This window comes from Lynx canadensis, chromosome D3 (genome assembly GCF_007474595.2).
Source record: "Lynx canadensis isolate LIC74 chromosome D3, mLynCan4.pri.v2, whole genome shotgun sequence".
Taxonomy (NCBI): Eukaryota; Metazoa; Chordata; class Mammalia; order Carnivora; family Felidae; genus Lynx; species Lynx canadensis.
In genome coordinates, this window is record NC_044314.2 from 65,876,470 (window position 1) to 65,902,547 (window position 26,078).

At 47.0% G+C, this 26,078-nt stretch overlaps 2 protein-coding genes across 3 annotated transcripts in view; both read right to left on the bottom strand.

Annotated features, from left to right (window-relative positions):
• On the bottom strand, positions 1-7,984 carry CD3H22orf39 (chromosome D3 C22orf39 homolog). 2 transcript variants are annotated; one of them, XM_030292416.2, is made up of 5 exons: positions 7,898-7,984; positions 7,269-7,455; positions 5,903-6,550; positions 5,588-5,755; positions 1-3,126 (listed from the first exon to the last, which is right to left on the bottom strand). In XM_030292416.2, the coding sequence occupies exons 3-5, from the start codon at positions 5,924-5,926 to the stop codon at positions 2,998-3,000; spliced, it is 321 nt and encodes a 106-aa protein (XP_030148276.1). In that variant the 5' UTR covers positions 5,927-6,550; positions 7,269-7,455; positions 7,898-7,984; the 3' UTR covers positions 1-2,997. The 2 variants fall into 2 exon arrangements, with proteins under 2 accessions (XP_030148276.1, XP_030148277.1); XM_030292417.1 differs by having other exon boundaries at positions 2,121-3,123.
• UFD1 (ubiquitin recognition factor in ER associated degradation 1) overlaps positions 7,678-26,078 on the bottom strand; it is a 26,131-nt gene continuing 7,730 nt past the window's right edge. Inside the window, exons 5-12 of the mRNA XM_030292414.2 lie at positions 22,997-23,127; positions 20,581-20,653; positions 16,163-16,231; positions 14,790-14,855; positions 14,466-14,513; positions 13,600-13,688; positions 12,108-12,189; positions 7,678-8,663 (exon numbers count right to left, since the gene is read on the bottom strand). Coding sequence (XP_030148274.1) covers positions 8,589-8,663; positions 12,108-12,189; positions 13,600-13,688; positions 14,466-14,513; positions 14,790-14,855; positions 16,163-16,231; positions 20,581-20,653; positions 22,997-23,127 — 633 coding nt within the window. The 3' untranslated portion in view covers positions 7,678-8,588. The remainder of the gene's footprint in view (positions 8,664-12,107; positions 12,190-13,599; positions 13,689-14,465; positions 14,514-14,789; positions 14,856-16,162; positions 16,232-20,580; positions 20,654-22,996; positions 23,128-26,078) is intronic.

Genomic DNA, 26,078 nt, shown 5'->3' on the forward strand with positions numbered 1-26,078 from the left:
CAGCAGTTTTAACTTTTTATTTTGAAGTAGTTACAGATTCACAGGAGGTTGGAAATAAGGATGCAGGGAGGGGCTGTGTGTGGTTCTCCCAGTCTCAAGTGTCAACATCTTAAACACCAAGTAGTGTCAGTACCCAGAGACTGACATAGGTACAGCCTAGAGTGTATTTAGGTTTCCCACTATGTCTGCAATCATCTGTGTGTATGCCTAGCACTACAAAATGTCATCACACATTCAGCTCTGTATATGTGAAGGTTCCATTACCACAGAATGCCCTTGTGTGCCCCTTAATAGCCACATCCACATCCCTAACCCTTGGCAGCAGTAACCATTCTCCATCTATAATTACATCATCTCACCAGTGTTACATAAATGGAACTATCATATGTATCCATTTAACTCCGCATGGTTTCCTTGAGTTTCACCCAAGTTGCCACATGTGCAGCAGTTTATTTTCAGTGGCACAGAACTGAAAATGTCAGTGTACCACACACTATACAAGGATTGTTTTGTGAAACTTGTTTCAACCATATATGCTGTATACAAAGTATGTACAGATCATAAAACCCTTGTTACTATGGGTTTCATGCAAGAAATTTAAGAGATCCTGCTCTATTTTCTTCACAGCACTTAACATTACTTTAGACTTATTTAATGATGTTTAAATGTTTTGTCTGTCTCCTAAACTCAACTAAAACTCTTTGAAGTAACTTGCCCATTTCAAGACTGCAATCCTAGAGCCTGAGCCCTCCTGGCATGTAGCAGGTGCTCAGATGTTGTGAAGGGTGAACACAGGAGCAGGTGTAGGAACATTCTGTGCAATGATGATTATTTGTCAACGTGGAACTCATTGAGTAGCAGAGAAGGAATAAGACTTCTTAACAGAGCAGTCAGTGGCAGGCAGCCCCCGGCCCTAAAGAAGCACGTAGAGTGTGGATCCCTTGAGGTGAGCCCTTCAGGACTGCTGGCTGCTATTGCAGCCCTGCCCCAGGAAGCCCAAGGGATCATATGCAGATTGGAAAATTCAAATATCCCTTGTTTCCGAGTGAAGAGGATGCCCGTAGATCGCCAGCAGCCTTCCCTCTCCTTCTTGGCCTAAAATGCTCCAGAAAGTAGCCACACCACAAAAGAGATACCCTGGTTGACTCAGATGTGAAGGCACCCCACCCTGGGATGGGCTCTTTATACTCACCTCTGTTCCTGGGCTCCTATGTGCACACCCACACCACTCTCAGGGACACACACACAGGGAGGAACCATAGGGAACCTGTGTACACACATCCCCACCACTCAACAGGTACATACACACACAGGAAGGGGTTATTGGGGTCCTAGGTGCACACTACTCCCCCCCTCACCTCACAGGTACAAACATACAGGGGGAGGCTACTGGAACCTATGTGCACACCCCTCACGACTCCCAGGTATACAGTCACAAGGAAGGACCACTGGGGACCTGTGTGCACATTCTCCCCTCGCCCCCCACTCACAAGTACATACACACTCAGGAAAGGCTACTGAGGACCTACGCGCAGATCCCCTAACATTTACAGGTACATGCAGTCACAGGGACTCGGCATAGCAAAGGAGAAAATGCACATGAAAAGGCAAAGTTTTCTTTAATGTATGCCTTTCTGAAGTGATGGGATTATTTTGCCCCGAAGAGTGTGTTAAAAGATGGTGGAGTTAAAACATGTCCTTTCTGGCCAGGTTGGGGCCCAGTTGTGAAGAAGTACTAAAATGCGGTGGGCCCGGGGCACCTGGGTGGCTCAGTTGGTTAAGTGTCCGACTTCAGCTCAGGTCATGATCTCACAGTTCGTGGGTTCGAGCCCCGCATTGGGCTCTGTGCTGACAGCTCAGAGCCTGGAACCTGCTTCGGATTCTATGTTTCCCTCTCTCTCTGCTCCTCTCCTGCTCACACTCTGTCTCTCCCTCTCAAAAATAAAATAAGCATTAAAAAATAAATAAATAAAATGCGGTGGGCCTCACTGGCCAGGAAGGAGCAGGGAGGGTGCTGGGCACACAGCCAGCCTCACCCTCAGCACCATACAATGGGGCCTGCTATGCAGTCACAAGATGCAAAATTATTAGTAATAAAAAGACCTCTTCAAGAACTAGAGTTCTTGTTGGTTCATATGCATATATTTTTAAAACATCTACAAGAGTATAAGCACACAAAATCCCAAAACTCTCCCAGTACAACAATGTCAGGTGCTAAATCTAACAATCTCAACTATTAAATTGTGGATTTAATGGTCAGCTTTTGTTTGGAATAAAATATGTGAAATGGCTTTTGATATAATCTACATTTTCTAAAAATGACCAAGGGATATTCTGAAGGAAAGAGACCAAAATTCCATTGTGTCTCGGGCTTGGCTTTCTTAAGCCAAGAGTCTATGAACCCTTTTAACACAAGCTTGTGTATTCTGTACCTGTGTGCATTTCTTAAAAACCAGAGTCTTCAAGAGGCCTATCTCGTAGGAGAAGAAACACCCCACCTGTGTCCGCAGAGGAACTGAGTGGGCTGTAGCTCTGTGTAAGCACCAGGGGCTGGCAATGCAGTTTCACCAAATCCAGGACCAGGAAAGGCATTCACTACAACACAACCATTTAGCTACCTCATTCTGATCCCCCTACATGACCACTTGGGTCAGGGCTACCACTCAAGAATTTACCTGAGAATGCTGCTGTCCCCAAGAGGGGAACACGAACCAGCCTGACCTGGCTGCTCACTGGGATCTGCAGTGGTGTCTGGCATCCTGGAAGCTGTGCAGTGGGTGAAATTGTCTTTCAGAGCATTGCAGCAGCAGGTGCAGTTCAGGTTCAGTTCACTCTGAATGCAGGTGAAGGGTGCGCAAGTAGGGCTGGAGACCTCAGGCTCTGTGTTCTAGGCGGTAGAAGCTTTCAGGGACCGACTAGACTCTTTTGGCCAGTCACTGTCCTTAGGGTCCTGCGATAGCCCCACTTAGATCAGGGGAAGCCATTCAGGAGTGCTCGTCACTGGTCTTTCTCCTCCTGTGGCAGAGGGAGGTGCCAGTCTGCAGGAGGGCTCTGCCTCAGGGCCCACACGAGGGTGTGTTTCCGTGCAGCCTGGACTCTGGCACGCTCACTCTCACAGAGGGACTGCTGTGCAAAGGAGACCCCAATCACTTCTGGCTCACATGGCCCTTGAACCTCCCTCCTCCATAGCACCCTCCCAAACACAAGTCAGACAAACTTGGCTGCTTCCACCTAATAAACCTTGGCGATTGTTCCGTATTAGAACACACACATATAGATCATACTTTCTCCCAAGCTACTGTGAAAAACTATTGTGCAGTTCACCATAATTTGAGTAAATTTTAAAATGTCTTCTCCTGGGTCTCAGGGCTTGATGCTTTCGGTCGACCTAATCAGGTTTACCTCCTGAGACCAGGATGGGGCTGAGAAGAGAAACAAGAGTCTGAAAGAGTGGCTAGAGTGGGGGAGGGTAAGGCAAGAGACACATGAGCAGGGAGCCCCAGACAGGCAAGGAGGAATCTAGATGAAAGACAATAGGTGACACTCAACCAGCAGGCTTTTCTCTGCCACTCCCGCACCTCCCCCCACCTGCTCCCTGCCAAATAAACACAGGGCAGTACCTTACCACCATGAAAGGTGCACTTGGTAGGCACCAGGTGTTCTACTAGCCTTTTTACACATATAATTTCACCTTCTCTAATTGTCTTTGCTAGAGCTCAACTGTCTCAATGTTTTTGTTCTTGTTTAAAAAGCAATCAGCCATGCAAAGAACATGAAAAACTCCCAGACTTCTGGAACTGAGGTGAAATTCACAGCTTCCTCAACACAATTTTAGAACTAAATTTTAATGCTACACATTTCCCTGATGATGGAATAATCTACTGGCTATTGTACTTCCTCAGTTTTTCACTAAACCATACACTACAGGTTCCTTTCCCTGCCCAGATAGATTCGCTATTTATTCTTTTTAATGGCTATGTAATACCCCACTGTTTGGAGGAAGTTATTTGGTTAAATGTCTATTAGTGGCATTTAGGATGCTTTCAGGTTTTGTGCTATCACAAATAGTGATGCAATGGATATTTTAAACTTTTAACTGTGCACTGTTACCCAATTACTTCCCTAGGATGGACTTTCAGAAGTAAAACTAGGGGGTCAAAAGGTATTCGTTTGGATAATCAAATGGAATTGTTGGATAATCAGAACACGTAACACTCCACAAACACTTGCACACGTACTCCTGCTTCTCCACATCCTTACAGACACTTCTGATGTGTCACTGGGCAGAAACCACTGGTCATCTGACCTTGTATCCCAGGCCATTTGATTTTTTTGAATGAATTCCTTCTTCCTGCCCTTTGCCAAACTTTTCTATTCTGAAATAATCCCCATTTAATCTTTTTTTTAATGTTTGTTTAATTAGAGAGAGAGAGAGATGGAGAGCAAGCAGGGGAGGGGTAGATAGAGGGGGTAAGAGACAGTATCCAAAACAGGCTCCACACTGTCAGCACAAAATATGACTTGGGGCTCAAACCCACACCATGAGATTATGACCTGAGCCTAAACCAGGAGTCTGACACTTAACTGACTGAGCCACCCACGCACTCCCCATTTTTCTTACTGATATATGAGCTCTCTCTTAAAAAAAAAAAAAAAAAAGAAAAAAAAAGTCATTAACCTCTTCCTGTATAGGCTATAAGCTATTGTTTAAAATTTTTTGATTTCCACTTATGGATTTGTCATCACTTTCTTTTATACAGGAGCTTGGTTTCCATATCTGTTTGTCTGTTTCAATAATCACATACATTTAACCATGCTGAAGCAGTCCCCAATCCTGCTGGGCCCTCACCCCTTTCCCATGAGCACTGCACCTTCAAGCTTCTCTCCATCTCCCCAACCAAAAACAGCTCGAAGGCACGGAAGGTGCCAGAAGGGCAGGGGCTCGGTTTTCATCACTCCTGTATCTCTAAGAGCTCCCATCATGATAAGTATCTGCTGAATGAATGGAAAACTAGAACTATCTCCTCATTGGTCTCTTTGCCCCTCCATAATACATTCTCCCACCATGGCAGTCAGACTGACCTTTTAAAGATACAAATCAAGTCATACTTCCCAGTACACGTTTACACTTGAATCTAAACCCTTTTTTAAGGCCCACCAGATACCACCTGGTACCTCTCCAGCCTCACCCCCTACCTCTCTACAGCCCACCCTCCTTCTGCTCCAAACACCTGGACCTTCTTTCTGTTCTTCAGATGTGCTCGCCTGGGTCTGGGTGAAGGTTCTTAAGGCTGGTTTCTGGTTTTTCAGGCCTCCCCAATATCCCCTTCTCTGCAGGCCTGCACTAACACTCTCTCCCTCCAAACTCTAAACTTTCCTCCTTTGTCTTCAATGTATGAAAGCCCCGATGGTATGCTAATTTTTCGTATTTCTCAAAAGAAAGGAAGCACAAAAAGAGGAGGGACCCAGTGAGTACTCCTCTCCGGCGTCTCAGGACTTGGAACGTGGGAAGGGCGTGATCCGTGCACTCGGACGCTTCAGCAATACACCCCCTCGGCCCAGCGCCACCCCTGGCTCCCTGGCACACCTGGGCCTCCGCGCTCCGGCGCTCCTCCCACTCTCGGCAGTTGGCCAGGTCGCGCCGCCACTGCTCACAGGCTGGCCGCTCGCCGTGGACGTAGTAGTGGTGCAGGAAGTGCCGCGCGCTGCGGCAGAGCTTCCATTCAGCGCTGTAGGTCTCGCAGGGGCGCGGCGGCTGCAGTGAGAAGCTCGCCTGAGCCGGAGGCCTCTGCGCTGCCCGCCCAGATGCCCATCCCGCCTCCTCCTTGGAAGAAGGCTCGGATAATCTGGTCACAAGGTCCGAGGAGGTTCCCCCCACTTCCCGGGCGCCCCCAGCACTTACCCGCCAGCCGCCACCATCCGCCATTACCGGGCGACTGCCGAATCCCTCCTCTGAACTCGCTAGCCAATGAAAATTGAAGAAAGCCCGCACCGTATGATTGACGGATTGACGAACCAATGAACTCAGAGATATGCCGATAACTCCTCACCCACCTCCTAGTCACGAGCTAATAAACAAGACATCAGGGCAGAACAGCCAATAACACCCGGGGGCGGTGGCACGTGGAAAGGCGGGGCCCATGAGGCCCAAGGGATGGGGGGGGCCGAGGGTAAGTCTGTAGTCCATCCTGGAGGCCAAAGGAATGACAGCTGCCTGGTGCCTGGCGGGCGGCCCAGGTAGCACTTCGTTACCTATTTCTGAAACCACGGGGTCCAGGCCGGTTTCATTTTCATAATCCTCAAAAGATAGGGCTCATTTTCATAAGCACATACTGAGCATCAACTCCATGTGACGAAGCTGCCATGTCTGCGGCTACGGTAGTTTCACTTGAGTGTCCACTTGAGGGTGAGGGTGAACTCACAAAATAACCTGTATTGGCTGGGCGGGGGTCTAGGGAGCCCAATGATGTCCTGAAGGAACCCAGGCTAGTAGTGGAGGCTAGCGAAGGATGTTTCCAGCACAGTGGCAGGCTGGTCCAAGGCATGGAGGCTGCGTGTGACAAGGGGCAGAAAAGAAGCCTTAATAAGTAAGTATGGGGCATCTTGTATGTCTGATTAGGAATGAAGGCTTTACTCTGAGACATGGGAAGACATAGAAAGTTTGTAAACAAAAGAGGTCCACAAGAGGAAATAAAAGCAAAGAAGCTAGTGAATCTGAGTAGTCCTGCAATACCTATGCAGTGGGTCTCCAACTTGGGAAAACTTAGTCATCCGCTGGGGAGCCTCTTACAATGCAGTTGCTGGACCCACCCCAGGAATGAGACAGGGTCAGACTCTCAAGGTGGGCCAGAATGCTGCAATTTTACCAGGAGTCCTGCCAAGCTGGCTCATAGACCAAGCTTGAAGACAGAGAGGGCTGCAGACCAGGGGGCAGCAGTAATGACAAGGTGACCCCTCCCCTCTATATCACCAGAAGGCCCACCAAAAGAGTCCACCTGCAGCCCAGGCAAAAAGAAGTGTGGCTCCAGCAAAGCACCAGGAGTGGTTTTATTGCATACACTGTAGATGTTGCTTAGGAAAGACAAAAACCCAAGGCCAGTGCCTTACTTTAATATTCATTATGCATCAAATGATACATTAGCCAGTGTGATCCTGCAAATGGAGGCTGCCTACCCACCAAGGAGGGCTTCTATTTCAGCTAATGAAAGAGAGATCCCCTTAAGTGGAGGGTCAGGAAAGTCACAGCAGTGCTTCATGCCTCTTAATACCTTGTCCATCATCAGTGGTGACAGTCTGGGCAATAGTCCAGCTCTTGTCTTCATGACAATCATCTATTCTCTTGACTTGATGACATGTGGGTGGACCCTGGAGCAACCATCCTGAAGGGGGCATCCTCTCTTGAGTGTTCAAGGAGCTCTGTCCAGAGATGGAATCCTCTGTTTTCAAGCAGGAGTCCTGGTACAAGAGGAGACCCTGCTCGGGCTGACAATCCCAACACAGGGTTCAGAGAACCTCACTTCTCCCTACATTCTCCAGAAGTCCTACACAGAAGCTCTTTTCTAATGGCAGGATGGAACAAGGGACACCTGCAAGCAAGTCCTCCTCCAACTTCTGGTTGGAGGCCCGGTTGGGGCAACCCATGTTGGTACCTAATCAAACATTTGGAAGCAATCCAGGTTTTAGTCATTGCCCATTTTTATTTGAAATTCTTGATGTAAAATTATTTTCAAGGAACAAAAGAGATTAAATTAGATTAACATGTCAAAAGATCTCACATTATAGAAAGTGATCTGAGACCAAATTAATATTAATAAAAAAGATAGGCCAGCAGAACCTTGGATAATTTAATACATTAAAACTGGGAGTGGGAGGTAGGGAAGGAGAAGGAGGAATGTACCTTTAGCACTTATTTATTCTAATTCGTATTTGTGCTTCATCACGAAGTTGTTTTACTGTAGAACAGATTCATTTAGGTTTATTCACTCATATTTCCATATGAAATCAAAATACAAGTGGAAATGTATTCAGATCAGGAATCCACCTTCTGATGGTTCTTTTGAAAAAAAAAATCAATATGTAAAATAAAAACAGAAACACCCTTCCTCATATACTTAAATTGCAGCCAGAGTAATGGGATAACCACTATTTATAGAGCACATATCTAGCCATTTTTTCTAGGCCAAAGGCAATGTTCTAAGCTATCAACCTGGGAAAAGAGAGAATTAAGTGAAAAAAGAGAAACAACACCTCAAGTTAGAGCAACCCAATCCCCTCCATTGGTTTTTATCAGGAATTGGGGAACTCTGCTTTGGCTAAGGCAGTGGGAGCACCCGCAAGGGCTGAAAACAAGAAGGGGCAAGGAGGAGGCTTGCCTATGGGATCTCAGAGTGAGCTTTCTCCTTCCCAAAATCAACCACCAAGTCTGATTGTTCCACTTCCAGGTCAGACTCAGTAATTCTTAGGTAACTCTAAACAAAACACAAAGTGACAGCATCCTCTGCAACAGTCTAATCCCATCAGAGCCAGTAACTAAAAGCCATTATGTTGCAATTGATTATTTTATTTTCCAATCAGCCAACAGTCCCAACTTATGGCTTTCTTCCCTTTTTACGCAACGACTGTCCTTCTCCAGAGAAAGCGACGAATCTGCCTCCAGCTTCATCCTAAGTGTGAAGATAAAATACTATTTTCAGAAACTCCTTGGAGGCTTAGAATAAATGCTTTATTCTGTTGACTCATGTGCCAGCCACCCATTTTCCTCACTTCCACATTATACATAAGAAATGTCTTTGAAGTGGAAACATAAATCATAGTCTACTGAATTGAGAAACAAAACCACAGAATCACAGCTATGCCTCTACCACAGCCTTTATTCTCAGGTTGAATGTACATCCTTTTGCAGAAGAATCACATTTTCAAAATGGAAAATGTAAAAAATATAAAATACACCCCAAAAGAAGAATCATCTGTAATTTCACCACCCAAAAGTATTTCCAGCCACTTTATTATATATGACTATATATGACCTATTATACTTCCCGAGTCTCAAGTCAATGAATTTCTTTTCTCGTGTAGGCTACAGAAAATTCCATCATGTGGGAGAGGCAGTCTTCCACCACTGGATGTTACTACCAGGTTTGCGGTATTGTAAACAGTTGTGGTGAGCAGCTTACTGTGTTTGTACGCAACTCTGATTTTTTTTTTTTTTTAAGAAGTATTATTCTTCCATAAAAGGACTGTGTGTTATTTTTAAGGCTTTTAATATTATGGTCACTAACCAGCCCTCAGAAACATTCACCACCAAAAGAAAGAGGGCTTGTTTTTTTCTGAACTCCTGAAAACAGCAGGTATCTTTTCATCAGCTTGTATTTGCTAGTCACTTGGAGGCGTTATCTGTGCAAGAGGATTTCACACTCAATAGGACGTGCCCCTGCCTGCACTTGCCCCTCCTGACCTCCATGCAGGAGTGTACTGGTGTGGTGGCAACCATGTCAAGTTGAGTCATAGCTAAACCAATCAGCCTTCCTTTTCTGCAGAGCCTTCTGTCTTGTCCTGCTGTCCCTGTGTCTGGCTTCTCTCTTCTGCATACATTCAATCACAGCAAGCATCCCGCTGTTTTTGTCTGTTTGCAGGTGCATCTCATGGGGCCTTTAAGCTGCCCTACCTGGACTGGCCATCCTCTTGGTGCTACGAATGGCTTCAGGGCTCCCTATTTCCTGGACCTAAGGCTTTCTTATTTCTACTTTATTCCTTCATTTTAGTAGGGTACATCCTCCAGATGCTTCCTGAGAAAGGGTGTTTGAGGAATACCTTTTTGTGAGATCCTACATATCTGAAATTAGCCTTTTCTACTCTCACGTTTCCCTGATAGGTTTGGTTGGTGTTAGATTGCTGGGGCTGCCATAACAAAATATCACAGCCTGGGTGGCTTAAACAACAGATATTTTCTCATGGTTCTGGAGACTGGAAGTCCAAGATCAAAGTGTTGACAGGTTCGGTTTCTTCTGAGGCCTTGCTCCTCAGCTTACAGATGTCTGTCTTTTTGCAATGTCCTCACACGCATGGTCTTCCCTCTGTACAGCTAACTTTCCTCTTCTTACAAGGGCACCAGTCAGACTGGGTTGGGGGGCCACCCTAATGGCCTCATTTTAACTTAATCACCTCCCATAAAAGCCTTTATCTCCAAATACAGTCATATTCTGAGGTGCTGGGTGTTAGAGCTTCAACACAGGACTTGGGGGAATATAGTTCAGCCTGTAAGAGTTGGGTACAGAACTTTTTAGAAAAGTTCCCTCTCAGAATTTTGAAGACACTGCTCCAAGATCTCCTAGCTTCCTGTGTCCTGCTAAAATGATGCCATTCTTAATCTGTGGTACAGCCACTTTCTGCCTTCTGAAAGCTTTAGGTTCTCTTCTTTGTCTCAGTAGGGGGCTATTTTCATTCACAGTGTTGGATGCTCAGGGGGCCCTCCAATCTGTAAACTCTGTGCCCTTTAGTCTGGGGACATTACTTCCCTGATGGTTCCTGCCCCTTTAGTTTCTCTAATCTCTTTTCAGAACTCTTCTGATTTAGAGGTTAGCAGCAGAAACTTCCTGACTACAGTCTTCACTCTGGGGTGAGCTGGCTGGCACATTTCAGTGTTCATCAGACTGTCCAGAGAAAGCTCCTCCAACTGCAATAAGCAAGTCTGGCAGCCAGTGTGTGAGCCAAGCAAGGGAAGGATATCAAGGGTGACAACATTCAGGATGCAAACTGTTACTCATTTGCTCTTTTAGTTCAGTCCTATCCACTGTACTGATGGCCCCAGCCTCGGGACCTGTCGTGATGCCTCTTCCAGAAGACGAGCCTCCAGCTTTCTCCTGGGGTCAGGCAGGTACATCCCCAGCAGGTTAAGGGGATAGTGGCGGGGGGTTGGGGAGAGGAGGTGCTGTGGTTCGGTTCTTTGTGACACACATTCCATCTTTGTCCCCCATTTCCAGAGGTGCCTTTCAGAGCTCTACTCTCTACACCAATCTGCCTCTTGGCTTTCCCCACAGCCAGCTCAGAATGTGGCTTCCATGGCCTGCGAAGTCAGTTACCCCTTCTGTTCTGGGGCTTTCAAAGTTTTGTAGCAGCTGCCTCCTCTTCTTGCCAATGTCTTTATTACCTTATTACCCTGTGCCACAGCTTTCCTGAGGGTTCAGGATGGGGTAGCGCTAAGCATGTGCCTTCAATCCCATCATCAGCCACACATTTCTTCTCCAGTACTTATGGATTAAACAGCTCCAGCTGTGCCTCGCCCCCCCTTTCCTGTATCTCCAGCAGTCAGGTCACAGGTCAGCCTGGAGGACGGCCCTGCTGAGGCCTCCAAGCTGGAGGCAGCAAGCCCCAGCATGTAGCTGGAAAAGGCTTGGAAAGGCACTCAAGGAGGAGTCAGAGGGTAAGGTCTCATTGGGGAACCACACTGGTTCCTCTGAGCCTGGAAGTTTCCCAACACCGTGTTAATTCAAGGAACATTAAGACCAGGGCGGGATGCAAAGGGGTAGGAAATATGTAAACGGTGTAGTGGTCTCTATCCCCAACCACCCCACAGGAAGAGGGGAAGAGTTCAGTGGCCAAGGGGCTGGTGATGGCCCTGCAGCCAGGATCCTGAGCGGGCTCACAGAACATCTGCCCTCTAGCCTACTCTAGATCCCCAAGACACTGAGCCTTAGGGAAAAGGAACCAGGAGAGTGGTGGGTCTGAAGTGCTGGTGTTCTAGAAATAACACGAATTGCCCCTGAACCCTGGGTGCCCTCACCTCCACACATCTTCAGGCTCACATGTGTAAAAATGCAGACAATCACGTCAGCCACCTCAAGGGATGGGGCTGGGGATTAAATAGTTAACTATGGCACTTGGTCAAGGCTCTGTGAGCTGGTATTGTGTCGATCACCACTGCCAGGTGACACCAGAGCTGTGGCCTACACACTCCCCGCATAGTCTCAACGGGACAATCAGGCTGCCAGGGAGAGGAGGGCCCTAGGCATGGGGAAAAATATGACAGAAACATCCTTATTCAGAATGGAAAGAACTCTCCAGTCATCATTAACAAATAAAACTTCTCATTACCAGTAAAATAAACTCACCTCTTCAACCTTTTTGACCAGTGGACGTGAATTTCTGATGAAAGTGATCTTACCAAGTTTAAATTCATAATTGGGAATTCCCCTGTGAAGGAGAGCAAGGAGGAGAAGTGTTAGTTTCAAGAGAAAAAAGCATTAAAATTCATTTTTTTTTTAATGTTTATTTTTTGAGAGGGGGGTGTGGAAGAAAGAGAGCACACACACACAAGCGGGGCAAGGGCAGAGAGGGAGAGAGAATCCCAAGCAAGCTCCATACTGTCCATACAGAATCTAACATGGGGCTCAAACTAACAAACCATGAGATCATGACCTGAGCCCAAACCAAGACTCATACAATTACCCGACTGAGCCACCCACATACCCCGCATTAAAATACCTTGTTTTTTTTAAAGTTTATTTATTTATTTTGAGAGAGAGAGAGAGAGAACGAGCATGCACATAAGCAGGGGAAGGGCAGAGAGAGAGGGAGAGAGACAATCCTAAGCAGGCCCTGCATTGTCAGCACAGAGCCCGGCATAGGGCTCGATCTCACAACCCATGAGATCATGACCCGAGCCAAAATCAAGAGCCGGACACTCAACTGACCGAGCCACCTAGGCACCCCTAAAATTCATTCTTGACAATCAAGAGGAAGGCAGGCAGAAGATCCAAGTGTCCTCCCGACAACTCTCATTCTGGGGTACACTGCTGTACCCACTCTGGCCTTGGGGCAGCCCTCTGGTGCTCCCCAGCATCCTTCCTGAAGTAACCTGAAGGCAACTGGGGAAGAGGCCTGTAGACCTGGGGCCTGGCCTGCAGGGAGGGGTCACCTGGAGGCTTGGGGGCCTCATCATCTCTGTCCTCTAGCCTCATAGAGCCTGCAAGGGCTACATTCACACTGAATTCTTTAAGCTCTCTTAAGAGACTGGGTAAAAACACTGCCAGCATTCTCCTTCTGCTCTAACACACAGAGTAGACAGGTGACGACATATCCCTGCTACCTCCATGAAGGCCACCAGAGCAGGGAAACTGCTCTAAGAGTCTCTGGGCCCTTAAACAGAAACACATTAAGTAAGGCAGTTCCTGCCTCCTGTTTGAGGGAAGTTGACATAATGTGACTTGAATTATTTGAAGTCACAAAATAGGAAAACAGGGAGATTACTAAACAGGTAGTGGAATGACCTGAAACAGGAAAGCAAGCTGATCAGGTACTACTTGGGAACAGGTGGAGGCAGAACTGGAAGCACCAATGGAGGCTGTGGGAGAGGCTTGGCAGTTGAGGAAGGGCACCAATACCCACTGTCCCCCTCCCCACCCCTCCAGAAACAGTGGCTCTGGTGGTGCTCCAGCCCACTGAGGAGAACAGGCAGGGGTCATCCATTAATACTGCCAGCCTCCTTGGTCCAGGCTTGGTCTCTAGAGCTCCAGTGAGGTGGCCCCACCCCAGGAATCCGGCACAGAGCCTCCCTGTAGGATGACAAAGCATCAGGCGGGAGCAGAGTCAGGACAGACCCACCTTTTAATGTCTCCAGGCTTGATTGGGGAGGGACTGGGCTCTACACCTTTCTTCTTCCCATCCAGTCTATTTCCAGAGCCGGAAAAGGCCTAGACAGGTGAGCAAGAAAGTGCGCAAGAGCTAGTGAGCAAACACATGCCCTTTGCCCAGAGATCGCTGCAGGGATGTGTGTTGGAGGTGGGCTGTCCAGACCCCTTAAGAACTGAAGCCCTCACTCCCCAGCTGCTGGAGTATGGACAGCCGAGAACTCTCCACCCAGCTCCTCAGAGGATTACAGTGAGATGAAAGGAGCCTCCTGGCCCAAACACAGCCACCCTACAGGGGCAGCCAATAGCTAATGACAGGTCAAAAGGTCTGACCCTAGCTTCTGCAGGGCCACCCAGCTCAGGGCCCCAGGGGTGGGGTGGGCTAAGGCCTCTGTTGCAATGCCCCACAGCTCTACTTTCTAGTCCATCTCCTCTGCTGCCTCCCAGCACCCTGGTGCCAGCACACCAGCCATCTCTACCTCTTCCCAGGGAGGCTGGCTGGCGGCAGCGCTGGGAGGTCACACTGCAACTTCCTTTCACAGAGGCCATGTTATTAGGGCTAGAGCAAATGTCGTCATGTCTGGTCAATCTAAGAGAAGAATACGTGTGTCCTATTTTAACTTTTTGGTAAGTTAGAAATCTTCAAAAAGAAGAAGAGAAATTGGAAAAACCTTGTAGAACTGTTAGGAGGATTCCAGGAGAAAATGGATGTAAAGTGCCACGTAACCGAGAAAGTGCCAGATATGTGTGTACACGGATGCCCAGAGCCCCAGTCCCTACAGAGGTCCCCAGATGGCACAGTGGGCATACAGAAAGTTAAATGTGTGGCCTGGTACTCACACGGAAGCCCAGCTCTCCAGCATAGCCGCTGTGGTCAGCTTCGCCTTCCTGATAGGGACAGAAATCATGCGATAAGCCTCTCAGCAGGGATAGGGATACCCCAGCTTTTCTCTTGGGCCTCTCATTGCTACTGCCAACTCTGCACCCCAACAGCTGGGACACACTGTTCCACGGGAGCAGGGCACGTGGCCATGTCAGCACCGGCAGAGGCCAAACGAGAATCAGCTGTCAGGACAAACCCAGGACGCCCTCCCACAAAAGTCCCATTACCAAAGAGGGCAAACAGTGCTGGAGCTGGGGAGGGATGTTGGTGAAACAACTTACAGCAGACTCCTCATGCTGGACTTGTCTTTCAGGCTCCTTGTAACCCAGTGGGGCATCGAAGTCTACCTGTGGTGTCAGAAAAGTAGTTTTGAGATGTGGAGACACTTAGGCTTCCTTAGCTTTTCTAGTTTAATGGAGACAACTGTAGGTTCACATGTGGCTGTAAAAAATGCTACAGAAAGTTGCCCTGTATGCTTTGCCCAGTTTTCCCAATGGTAGTGTTTTAGAAAAATTGCATATAGTATCACCACCAGGATAGCAACAGTGACATGATCCCACCTTCCTGTTTAGATTTTCCAGTTTTATACTGACTCACTGGTGTGTGCATGTTAAGGCCTCACAGTTTTATCACAAGTGTAGGGCAATGTCTCCATCCCCACAGCTGAGATACTGGACTGTTCCAACAACACAGGGACCCCTTGAGTTGTCCTGTTACAACCACACCCGCCTCTCTCCTGGCTTTCTCTCCTAACTCCTGGCAACCATTACTCTGTATTCCAAGTCTAAAGTCTTGCCAGTTTCAAGAATGTAATACACATGGGACATATAACATATGTCAGAATATAACCTTTTGGGATTGGCCCCTCTTGCTCGGCAGCATTCCCTGGAGATCTACTAGGCTGTTGTGTGTACCAGTAGTTGCTTCCTACACAGGAGCTAAGTTTTCTTAGCTTTTTATTTTTTAAGTGTATTTATTTATTTTGAGAGAGACAAAGACAGTGCAAGTGGAGCAGGGGCAGAGAGAATCCCAAGCAGGCTCCACACTGCCGACAGTGCAGAGCCTGACGTGGGGCCCGAACCCATGAAGCTGTGAGATCACGACCTGAGCTGAAATCAAGAGTCAGATGTTTAACTGACTGAGCCACTCAGGTGCCCCAAGTTTCCTCAGCTTTTAAGAATATTCACTCTTTAGGGGCACTTGGGTGGCTCAGTGCGGTTAAGCATCCGACTTGGGCTCAGGTCATGATCTCACAGTTCATGAATTCAAGCTGCGCATTGGGTTCTCTGCCATTAGTACAGAGCCCACTTCGGATCTTCTGTCTCCTTCTCTCTCTGCCCCTCCCCTGCTCACACTCTCTCAAAAATAAACATTTAAAAAAAAAAAAAAAAAGAATATTCCTTCTTTAGCATGTCTAAGATGCTGGTGGGTGCAGCCATCTCAGAACTGGCTACAACTCTGCCAGTTCTCTTGGTCTAAGAAGGATCATAAGGTCAGCAGCCTCCTTATAATGTTCTGATATCATCTTCCTCCTCTTTCACCCAAACAGTCCCAGGGGCTACATGACACCCTCGAGGGGAACTGGCCTGCAGGGGCCATCAACTGCCCATCTTCCTTCACCCCAAGCGCACTTGTAAGCAGCAAAGGTACTCACGTTCATGTCACACTCAATGATGGACACGGCTTTGTCAGGCTTGGTCTCCATCACCCGCAGTTCATAAATCTGTAGGAAAAAAACAAAAATCAGTTTCACAGTTCATGGCAGCATTGGGGGCTGTCGTCATTCATGTTACTGTGGCTCCCTACTAGGCTCGCAGACACATCATTCACCTCCATGACCCCCTCCCCCAGATGCACCTCTTGCTATGACAAGGGGGCTGCCTTTGTGGGGGAAGGCTGCTTTGATGCCCATAAGTGGTTCAAATCAGACAAGGTAGTTATGCATCAAATTGCAAAAGACACAACCTTTATCCCAGGAAGTTCACTTCTAGGAATTTATTCTAAGCAAATAATTAGCTAAATACCCAAAGAGAAAATTCTGAGAATGCTCACTCCAACATTGCTAATAATAGTGCATTCCCAAAATACCTACCAATAAATTGGCTAAATGAATAATATTTGTTCACATATATAGAAATTATAGTCGCCAGCGGAACACCATGCAGTCAATGGGAGAAGTTAAAAAAAAAGTCATATTGCTGTATGTCCAAGATGATCTCAAGTGTGTCAAAAATGTGTATCAAAACATCCAGAAGCGGGGTGCCTGGGTGGCTCAGTCAGTTGGGCGTCTGACTTCGGTTCAGGTCATGATTTCGCGGTTTGTGGGTTCAAGCCTTGTGTTGGGCTCTGTGCTGACAGCTCAGAGCCTGGAGCCTGCTTCAGGTTCTGTGTCTCCCCCTCTCTCTGCCCCTCCCCCCCTCATGCTCTGTCTCTCTCTGGCTCTCAATAATAAATAAACATGAACAAAAAACAAACAAACAAACAAACAAACATTCAGAAGGGTAAGAACAAAAAGTGGCAGAATCTCCTTTTTCATGCATTGTTTCTGGTTTTCTGTTTACCTGAGTATGTCCTGCTTTTACAAAGAACAGTCTGGAGAGTCCCACCATTAAACAAAAGCCTCAACATTAGGGGGAGGGTCCCCAAAGTAAAGTGAGAAGGCTTCGTGCGCCCAGTCTGTTTTTAAAAGTTTCCTCATTATTTAATAGAAAATGAACAGGGGCGCCTCAGTGGCTCAGTTAAGTGGCCAACTTGGGCTCAGATCATCATCTCAATGGTTTGTTCATGAGTTCAAGCCCCACATCAGGCTCTGTGCTGCTAGCTCAGAGCCTGCGGCCTGCTTCAGATTCTGCATCTCCCTCTCTCTCTGCCCCTCTCCCACTCAAACTGTCTCTCTCAAAAATAAACGTTGGGGCGCCTGGGTGGCTCAGTCGGTTGAGCGGCCGACTTCGGCTCAGGTCATGATCTCACGGTCCGTGGGTTCAAGCCCCGCGTCAGGCTCTGTGCTGACAGCTCGGAGCTTGGAGCCTGTTTCGGATTCTGTGTCTCCCTCTCTCTGACCCTCCCCCGTTCATGCTCTGTCTCTCTCTGTCTCAAAAAAATGAATAAACGTTAAAAAAAAAATTTTTTTTTAAAATAAACGTTAAAAAAATTGGGAGAAAAAAAAAGATGAACAGAAATGAATGCATGCTACTGTACGGATGTAACGCAATTTCTCCAGTCAAAATCTGGGCTGACTCCAATGGGTTTGCCAGCACCACACTACTACCAAAACTGCTATGAAATCTGTACATGCACCCCTGTCTCCAGAGGAACATGTTCTCATTTTGCTACAGTACTGCTTTCAAACTGCAGGTCACAAGGAATTAGTGGACCATAATACCAACTATGTTGCAACCAGAGCTGGGAAAGAAAAATCTTAGAAGGAGCACCATAGAAATGCTAGAATATATTGCGTGAGGTATACTTCCTATACTTCCGTGACAATTTCTAGTGTTTTGTATTATTCTTAAATGTTCAACATGTATGTGGAGTTCCCAGTTTCACTGATTGAACTTTTTCTTGGGTTGCAGACACTTTCACTCTGAACAACTCTTCAGGCTTATTCTTTTCTAATATTTTAGATGTTCTTGCTCGAGGCTCTCAAACGTTATTACTGCTTTATGTGGCGACATTTACCAAGATTTACTTCATATTTGCTAGTTTATTTGTTCACCATTCCTTCTGGCATGCTGGTCTTTCCTTCTAGGAGAATGCTTATTCCTGAAGCACATGCTTTTGAAGTTCCATTAGTAAATAAACTCTCTGGGATTTGGTTTATCTGAAAATATTTTGATTTTGCCTGCATTCTTTAAAGATTTTGGTGACAGTTACTTTCTGTCAGCCTCTGAAGATACAGTTGCTCCTTGAACAACATGGGTTTGAACTGCCGCTGGTCCACTTACATGCAGTTTTACAGCACAATACCTTAAATGTATATTCTCTTCCTTGTGACTTCTTTTTTTTAATTTTTTTCATGTTTATTTATTATTTTGGGGAGAGAGAGACACACACAGAGTGTGAGCGTGGGAGGGGCAGAGGGAGAGACACACAGAATCTGAAGTAGGTTCCAGGCTCCAAGCTGTCAACACAGAGCCTGATTAGGGGCTGGAACTCATGAACCATGAGATCATGACCTGAGCCAAAGTCAGATGCTCAACCAAGTGAGCCACCCAGGCACCCCTCCTTGTGACTCTTTTAACAACATTTTCTTTTGTCCAGCTCCACGATACATATAACATAAACTATATGTGTTAATCGACTGTTTATGTTCTTGGTAAGGCTTCCAGCCAACAGTAGGCTATTAGTAGTTAAATTTTGGGGACTGAAAAGTTATTTGTGGGTTTGGTGACCCTAACCCCATATTCTTCAAGGGCAAACTGTATTCTGCTATTTTTGGCTGTAACAGTTGCTGTTCAAAGGCTTACTATTTACCGTTCTTTTCTAAGTACCTTCTCTCTGCTTATTTGGCATATGCAACTCACCCTGTTTGATATATACTATACTCCCTGTTACTGTGGGCTGAAAGCCAGTTCTAAAACAATTTCATTTATTATCTCTTCACAATATTGTGGCTCCATCATTCTCTCCTGCTGGGATTTTCAGTGTGTGTGACTCTCTCAGTGTACCCAATAATTCAGTCTCCCCTATGCTCATTGCCTTGATCTCTTGTGTAGAAATTTTTTTTAATCTTATTTATTTTTGAGAGAGAGAGAGACAGAGAGAGACAGAGAGAGTGAGAAGGGGAGAGGCAGAGAGAGAGAATCCCAAGAAGGTTCCACACTATCAGTATGGAGCCTGATGTGGGGCTCGAACTCACAAACCATGAGATCATGACCTGAGCCGAAACCAAGAATCGGACGACTGAGCCTCCCAGGTGCCCCTCCGTGTAGAATTCTAAGGCATTTCTCCAGATTTAGCTTTCATTTCATTAATTCTTTGTCAGCTGTTATTTAACTCTTTGTTTTTCAAACCCTCCTGGTTATTTTTGGTAGTCTTTTATTGATTGCTAAATTTTATGATTCTGTTTTTAAAAATATCTTTGAACATTTTACACATAAGTACTTTATGTTTGCATCTGAAAATGCCAATACTGATTTCCTTAAGGGTCTATATCTGCTTTTCTTGTCTCTGCTTGGGTGTCAGGTGACAATGTCCCCAGGCAAAGCCAGGTTCTGCTTCCCCTGTGCCCCACAGCACTTGGAGCACCCTGCAGGGCCAGCTCCTTGAGGGCCCGTCCAAGGGAGGGAATCACAAGGACAAGGACCCAGGCTACTTTGCTTCTGTGTTCCCACAGACCAGCAAAGGGATTAGCTCAGATCATAGGTGCAGTGGAGAGGTTCTAATGGAGGCACAATCAGTACCCTTGGCCCCATGGGATACAGACTATGATTAATAATGTTAAGCTCATTCACCTATAAATGCAATCAATCCTCAAAACAGAGCTGCTGAATGAATTACTACAGGGGTTTAAACATGAACGCATAAGGATTTTAAAAAGCAAAGAGTAGGCAGCAATCCTGATAAAAGCCATGAATACCCTGCCTAAAAAGAACCCCCATTCATTCTGTGCTGACAGCCTGACAGCAGGAAGCCTGCTTGGGATTCTCTCTCCCGCTCAACCCCTCCCCCATTCGTGTGTATATGCTCCACATGCTCTCTGTCTCAAAATAAATAAATAAACTTAAAAAAAAATGGGGATCCATGGACGGCTCAGTCGGTTAAGCAACCGACTTCAGCTCAGGCCATGATCTCATGACTCGTGGGTTTGAGCCCCGGGTCAGGATCTGTGCTGACAGCTAAGAGCCTGGAACCTGCTTTGGATTCTGTGTCTCCCTCCCTCTCTGCCCCTGCCCCGCTTGTGCTATCTCTCTCTCTCAAAAATAAATAAAAATATTTTTAAAGAAAGAAAGAAAGAAAGATCCCTCCCCCCACCCCCCATTCAAACATCAGAATGGACACTGCAAGTCTTCAGGTGTGACCTACGCTGACCTTGGCTCTGGGCCCTATTGGCCCCGTGGTTGAGACACTCACCTTCTCATTGTAGTTGATGGCAATCACATCCCCTGTGGTCAGGCAGGCAAAATTTCTTAATGCGTTTTCTAATCTGCAGACACACACTGTTAAGGCAACATGGCAAGATGGGTACCTTAAATCTGAAACAAGTTCTATAAAGGTTTAGATGATCACTGTCATAAAGTATACCAGACAGGCATATACTGGGCTGGTGATAAAACACACGGCTTTGATACAGTGAGATATTACTCAGCAATAAGAGAGGGTGAACTCATTAGATGGATGAATTTCACCAACACTGCTGAGGGAAAGAACCTGCCACAAAGTGTTCCCTCAAGAAAGGCAGCTCTCTGAGGGGTGGGAAGCAGCAGGGAGGTTCCTAGAGCTGGATATCAGGTGAGGAGGGGCAGGCAAGGGCACAGCAGACCTTTTGGGAAGATGGAAGTGTTCTGGGTACATGGGTGTTCACGTTTGTCAACTGACCAAACTGGGAGTTTTATTGTATGTAAATTACACTCAACAAGTTGATCTTAAAAATCCTATGGGAGCATGGAAGAAAAAAAGACTGAATGAATCATAAATAGGCCCCCTCAAAAGTTCATCAAAAATCAAAGATGTTCTGACACTTGTTCTTCTATCTTTTGGGTGGTAACCAAACTTTAGGGCAGTATGTTCTAAAATAAAAACTAAAAAAATAAAAATTAAAGAGGGAAAGGTAACCTGTAAACCCTTTTTATAATTGCAAATAATAATAATTTCTCTAAAACTGAATAACCCAAATGCCCAGGCAAGGGAGTTATGCCTAATCACACGGAATACTTTAACCATATCATCCTTGTCAACTCAGAGAATTACTTTAAATAGAATGGGCAAACATACGACACTCCTCCAGAACCTAGCACTGTGACATGGCATACCAGGCAAGGCTCTCAAGAGTCTGACTTGAGGGGAGAAGACTCAGCCTGTCCAGGATCCCTTCTCTTGGTCAGATAGCCTTTCAAGATGATAACAGCTTTGTGAAAGGGCATTCTGTGTACACTGTCTTCGCTCCCTTGCATAAAATGCCATGCTGTTGGGGTGCCCTTCCCTTAGCTCCAGCCCAGCTGTCAGAGCCAGCCCACTTGGTTTCTGCATCACAGCTCTACGTGCCCAACCTTCTTGGCTCTGTGCTGAGTCTGCCTTTACTAAGAGTGCCTTTATCCTGCCTGTCAGCCAGACTCAGGAGCACCAGACTGCCTCTCCGCTGACGAAACTGACACTCTTTCTCCATGAACTAACAAGTTAACCATGCAGATAGAAACAGCCTCTGAAAACAATCTGGAAAGTCTGCACCGCAACACACATGAAAATCCAGAGAAGATCAAAAGGGGGCATGGTCACTGAGGCAGACCCTCCTGGGCACTGATCACCAGACAAGCACCTCCAAGGCAGTGCTCTGAGGCATCAGGTGAGCAGACATGTCACAGTATGTCACCCTGCCTGTAAAACGGGAAGCCTCCAACAATGAGTGTGGTGAGCACAGCTCCCCAAGCCCACACCATGTCCAGGACCAAGTCATAGGGAACTCAATACACTGGTCCAGACATAGTCAGCAGGAGACTCACAGCCCACACGTCCAGGATGTAGCCAACATCAGCTTGCTCCTGGGTTGGGGTTGGGGACAGTGTGCAAGTAGGGAGGGTAGAAGCAGTTTTGTTTTTTTTTTAAACTACCTACCTGTCTGTATTGTTCAACTGTGTTTTATCGAGCCTTTTAAAAATAGATAGTGGAGTGGTTGCCCTATAACAAGATCTCAACAAGCAAGCCAAGGCCTCCAATCTAGAGGTCTAGACCACAGACCACACACAGCATGCTCCTTGCCCACACCAGTTGTTTCTTAAATTATCAACACCCATGTCTGGCTCACATTCAGAGAACATTATCAAAAACCACTAAAACCTAAAACCTTTTCTTTTCTCTTGCTTACAGAAAAATGTACTGTGTCACTGCTCCCCAATGGTTTGGAGTGAAAAGCATTAACCCTGGGTAAAAGGTGAGGCTGAGTAGCATTCATGGTTGAGGTGGGGCACGAGGGGCCCGTGAGGGTTTGGGCCTTGGAGGCAAACCAGCCAGCCTCCTTCCACCAAATACACTGAGCTTTGTGCCAGGTGCCCCAGTCTACCTGGAGGAAGGGTTCCACTTCGCTCTCAAGGAAGTGTCTGGAGAGTGTCCAGAAGAGGCCCAAAGAGTGCCGCGTGTGCTTGTCCAGGCCCAAGCCCAGGTCCAGGCCAGAGTGGACATGCTGGCTAAACACGATTATTCTCAAACCACAACTCCAATCAGAAACAAATGTGTGGTCCCCAAAGTAGGCGCATGCTCAACAAAGAGCTCGCTTTTTACAGATTGCCAGCACACCCCTCCCTTGTCCAGAAGAACCCTTATCTCAAAAGGATACACTGCTTTGGGGTTGGTGATGTCCAGGAAGTCAGGGCTCTGAGGCTGGAATTTGGAGTACGTGGCTACTTGAAGGTTGACACTCTCCACCTGGACCAAGCCCCCTTCTTCCAACAGCAAATTCTGCATCATCTAAAAGAAGAAGAAAGCTACATGAGGCTCCTGGAAATCAAGTGGTCAGCATGAGCATCATCTAACCACACACTCAGCAGGCCAAAGTCTGGCATTCTGATGGCTCTTCCTTGGGTCCCTGGAAGAGGAGCCTGAGATGAGGACTTGGGGACAGGTAATTTAATTGCGATTTGATGTTAGGAAAGAAGGTAAAGCCAACCAGCAAGTGAGTCAAAGGCGTGAAAGGAAGGAGGCCTTGGGGTACTACCGAGGTGCCTGCAGCCAGCAATGTGTCTCTGTCAGCCTCTAAGAAAAGATGGTCCCCTAGAAGGAAAGGCCACTAGCTCCAGGTCTCCTAGGGACAGTGTTTCCCCAGGGAAGCTCACCCCTCCATACCTTTGAGTTGTCTCACACACAACTTACAAGGCCTTGGAGCAAACACGGCTGCAACGGGAGTAGGATAATGATGGCACCAGGTGGGCTTACCTCACATGGAATGGCCATATAGCTGAGGCAGGTGCAGGGTGGTGACAAGTCCCCAGAGGTGTCTGCTACAGGGGGTCACATAAAACTGACAAGATAACTTCATACTTCTATGAAACCACCCTGTGTGGTGGGTGCTGGGTGACGAACAAGGCAGAAAGATACGAACAAAGGCTTGTGAGTACCTGGTGTGCAGGAAGTCAAGAGACCATAAGGCTGACACTCAAGGGTCTGAGACAAGGAGGGTGGGCCAGGAATGAGGAACCCTGCATGTCTTGGGAGTGGTTTTTTGCTTTTTTTATTTTAAACTTTCTTTTTTTTTTTTTAATTTTATTTATTTAAAAAACAATTTTTTTTTATGTTTTACTTATTTTTGAGAGCAAGAGAGACAGAGCATGAGCAAGAGAGGGGCAAAGAGAGAGAGGGAGACACAGAATCTGAAACAGACTCCAGGCTCTGAGCTGTCAGCACAGAGCCCAATGCCAGGCTTGAACTCACAGACCACGAGATCATGACCTGAGCCGAAGTTAGACATTCAACCGACTGAGCCACCCAGGCTCAGAGAGAACCAGGGGCACCTGGCTGGCTCAGTCAGTAAGGCATGCAACTTTTGATCCTGAGGTTTAGTTTGAGCCCCATGTTGGGTGTAGCTTAAAAAAAAAAAAAGCCAAAAACCAAAACCAAACCAAAAAAAACCCCAAAAAACAAAAAAAAACCTTAAAAAAAAAAGCGCAGTGAGAACCATATGAGTGAGCCTCTACACACCCATCCCTGGGTTCAACAGATCACAGCTAACCTCGGCTCCTCATTCAACACCCCACTCCCTGACCGCATCCCACACTGGGCTGCCCTGGAGCCAGTCCCAGGCATCACATCCCTTCAAGAACGCTTCACCCAGGCGGCACTGACGGACCAGCACTGTGGCTCACAGAGGCGGTTAGGAGGTAACTCTAACAGTCCAAGGACAAGATACAGGTAAGAGGAAGGTAGGCCAGGGCCAAGGAGGGCAGAGGTCATGAGTGAAGCTAGAGGGTGAGCAGGGCCCTGTGGGCCTGTAGAGGTCCTGACACACTCTCATTGAAGGACACTCTTCAGGCTGGTGTGGTCGCTCCAACAAATGTAGGACACATAGTAGGACAGGCACAAGGCAGCAGGCTTCCACGCACTCCCAGTGGTCCTGGGCGGAGATCTCGATCTAGGCCAGCAGATGAGGCCTCAGGTGCTAGAAGAAAGGCCAGCATCTGCTCCAGGCTGACTTGTCCTGAAGAGGCCTGGGAGCTCTGGGTGGGACAGAGCACCTAACAGAAAGCACCTGCTCACGTACCGCTGAGGGTCAAAAGATCCTTAGGCCAGCTCTGCAGCAGCAACTAGAAACCCCTAGGCAATCATCTGCTCTGGCCAAGAGCTGGAAGGCCAGCCCAGGAAGAGGCAGGTCTATGCTACCTAAAGAAGCTTCCCAGGGAATATGATATTTCTTGGCAAAAAGGATCCAATTAGTTTTCTGGTCCAAAGCATCCTGGGAGATTGGACAAGGGGCCACCAAGTCTGTGGGTTGGAGAGAGAACTTTGGAGGTACGGTGTACCCCAGTGTTACCACCTCCTCTTTTACCTCTACACATGGGTCCCAGAGCAGCTCTGAGGATCCAGAGTGGCCCTGAGAAGTTGTCAGTGTGCAACACTTCAGCCACCCACATCACTCTATCCGATGAGTGGGACAAGTCGTCCAGCCCAGGAGGGGCACCTGCAGACCTACAGGACAATAAGGTACCAAGTAGCAAGTGTTGGGAAGGGCAACTGAGCAAGGAAGCAAATTGAGTCTGGGCTTTGAGGCGTGAGTAAGAGCTCCTTTGGGACAGAGGCTGGGAAACAACACAGGAGGGACCAGGAAGCAGGTGTGATGGGAGTGCAGGGCTCCCGTGGGGAAGAGGCTGGCCGGGCCTACCATTAAGGAAGGACCCAGGCTCAAGAGAAAGTTTGAGTGCAAAAAAGAGACTTTGTTTTTATGGCAAGGAAGTGATACACTTTGGAAAGACTCAGTTACAGACAAATATCTAAACACACACACGATGATGTGACAAAACTGGGGGAGAAATTAGACTTGGGGAGCAAATGTATAAAAACCTAAAATTCCAGGGGTGCCCTAGTGGCTCAGTCAGTTAAACATCCAACTCTCGATCTCAGCTCAGATCATGCATGGTTTTTGAGTTCCAGCCTTGCATTGGGTTTTGTGCTGACAGTGCAGAATCTGCTTGGGATTCTCTCTCTCTCTCTCTCTCTCTCTCTCTCTCTGTCTCTCCCCCCCCCCCCGTTCCTCCTCCGCTTGTGCTCTTAAAATAAATAAATGAACATTAAAAAAATAAATCAAAATAGAAACCTAAAATTCTGTACACAGACCACTTCAAAAATACTCCTGCTTCATTATTTTCGCAAAAGCCTTGCCTAGGAAATGGCAGGTAAACAGGTGGCTGTGGTTTCTAGGCTACCAGTTG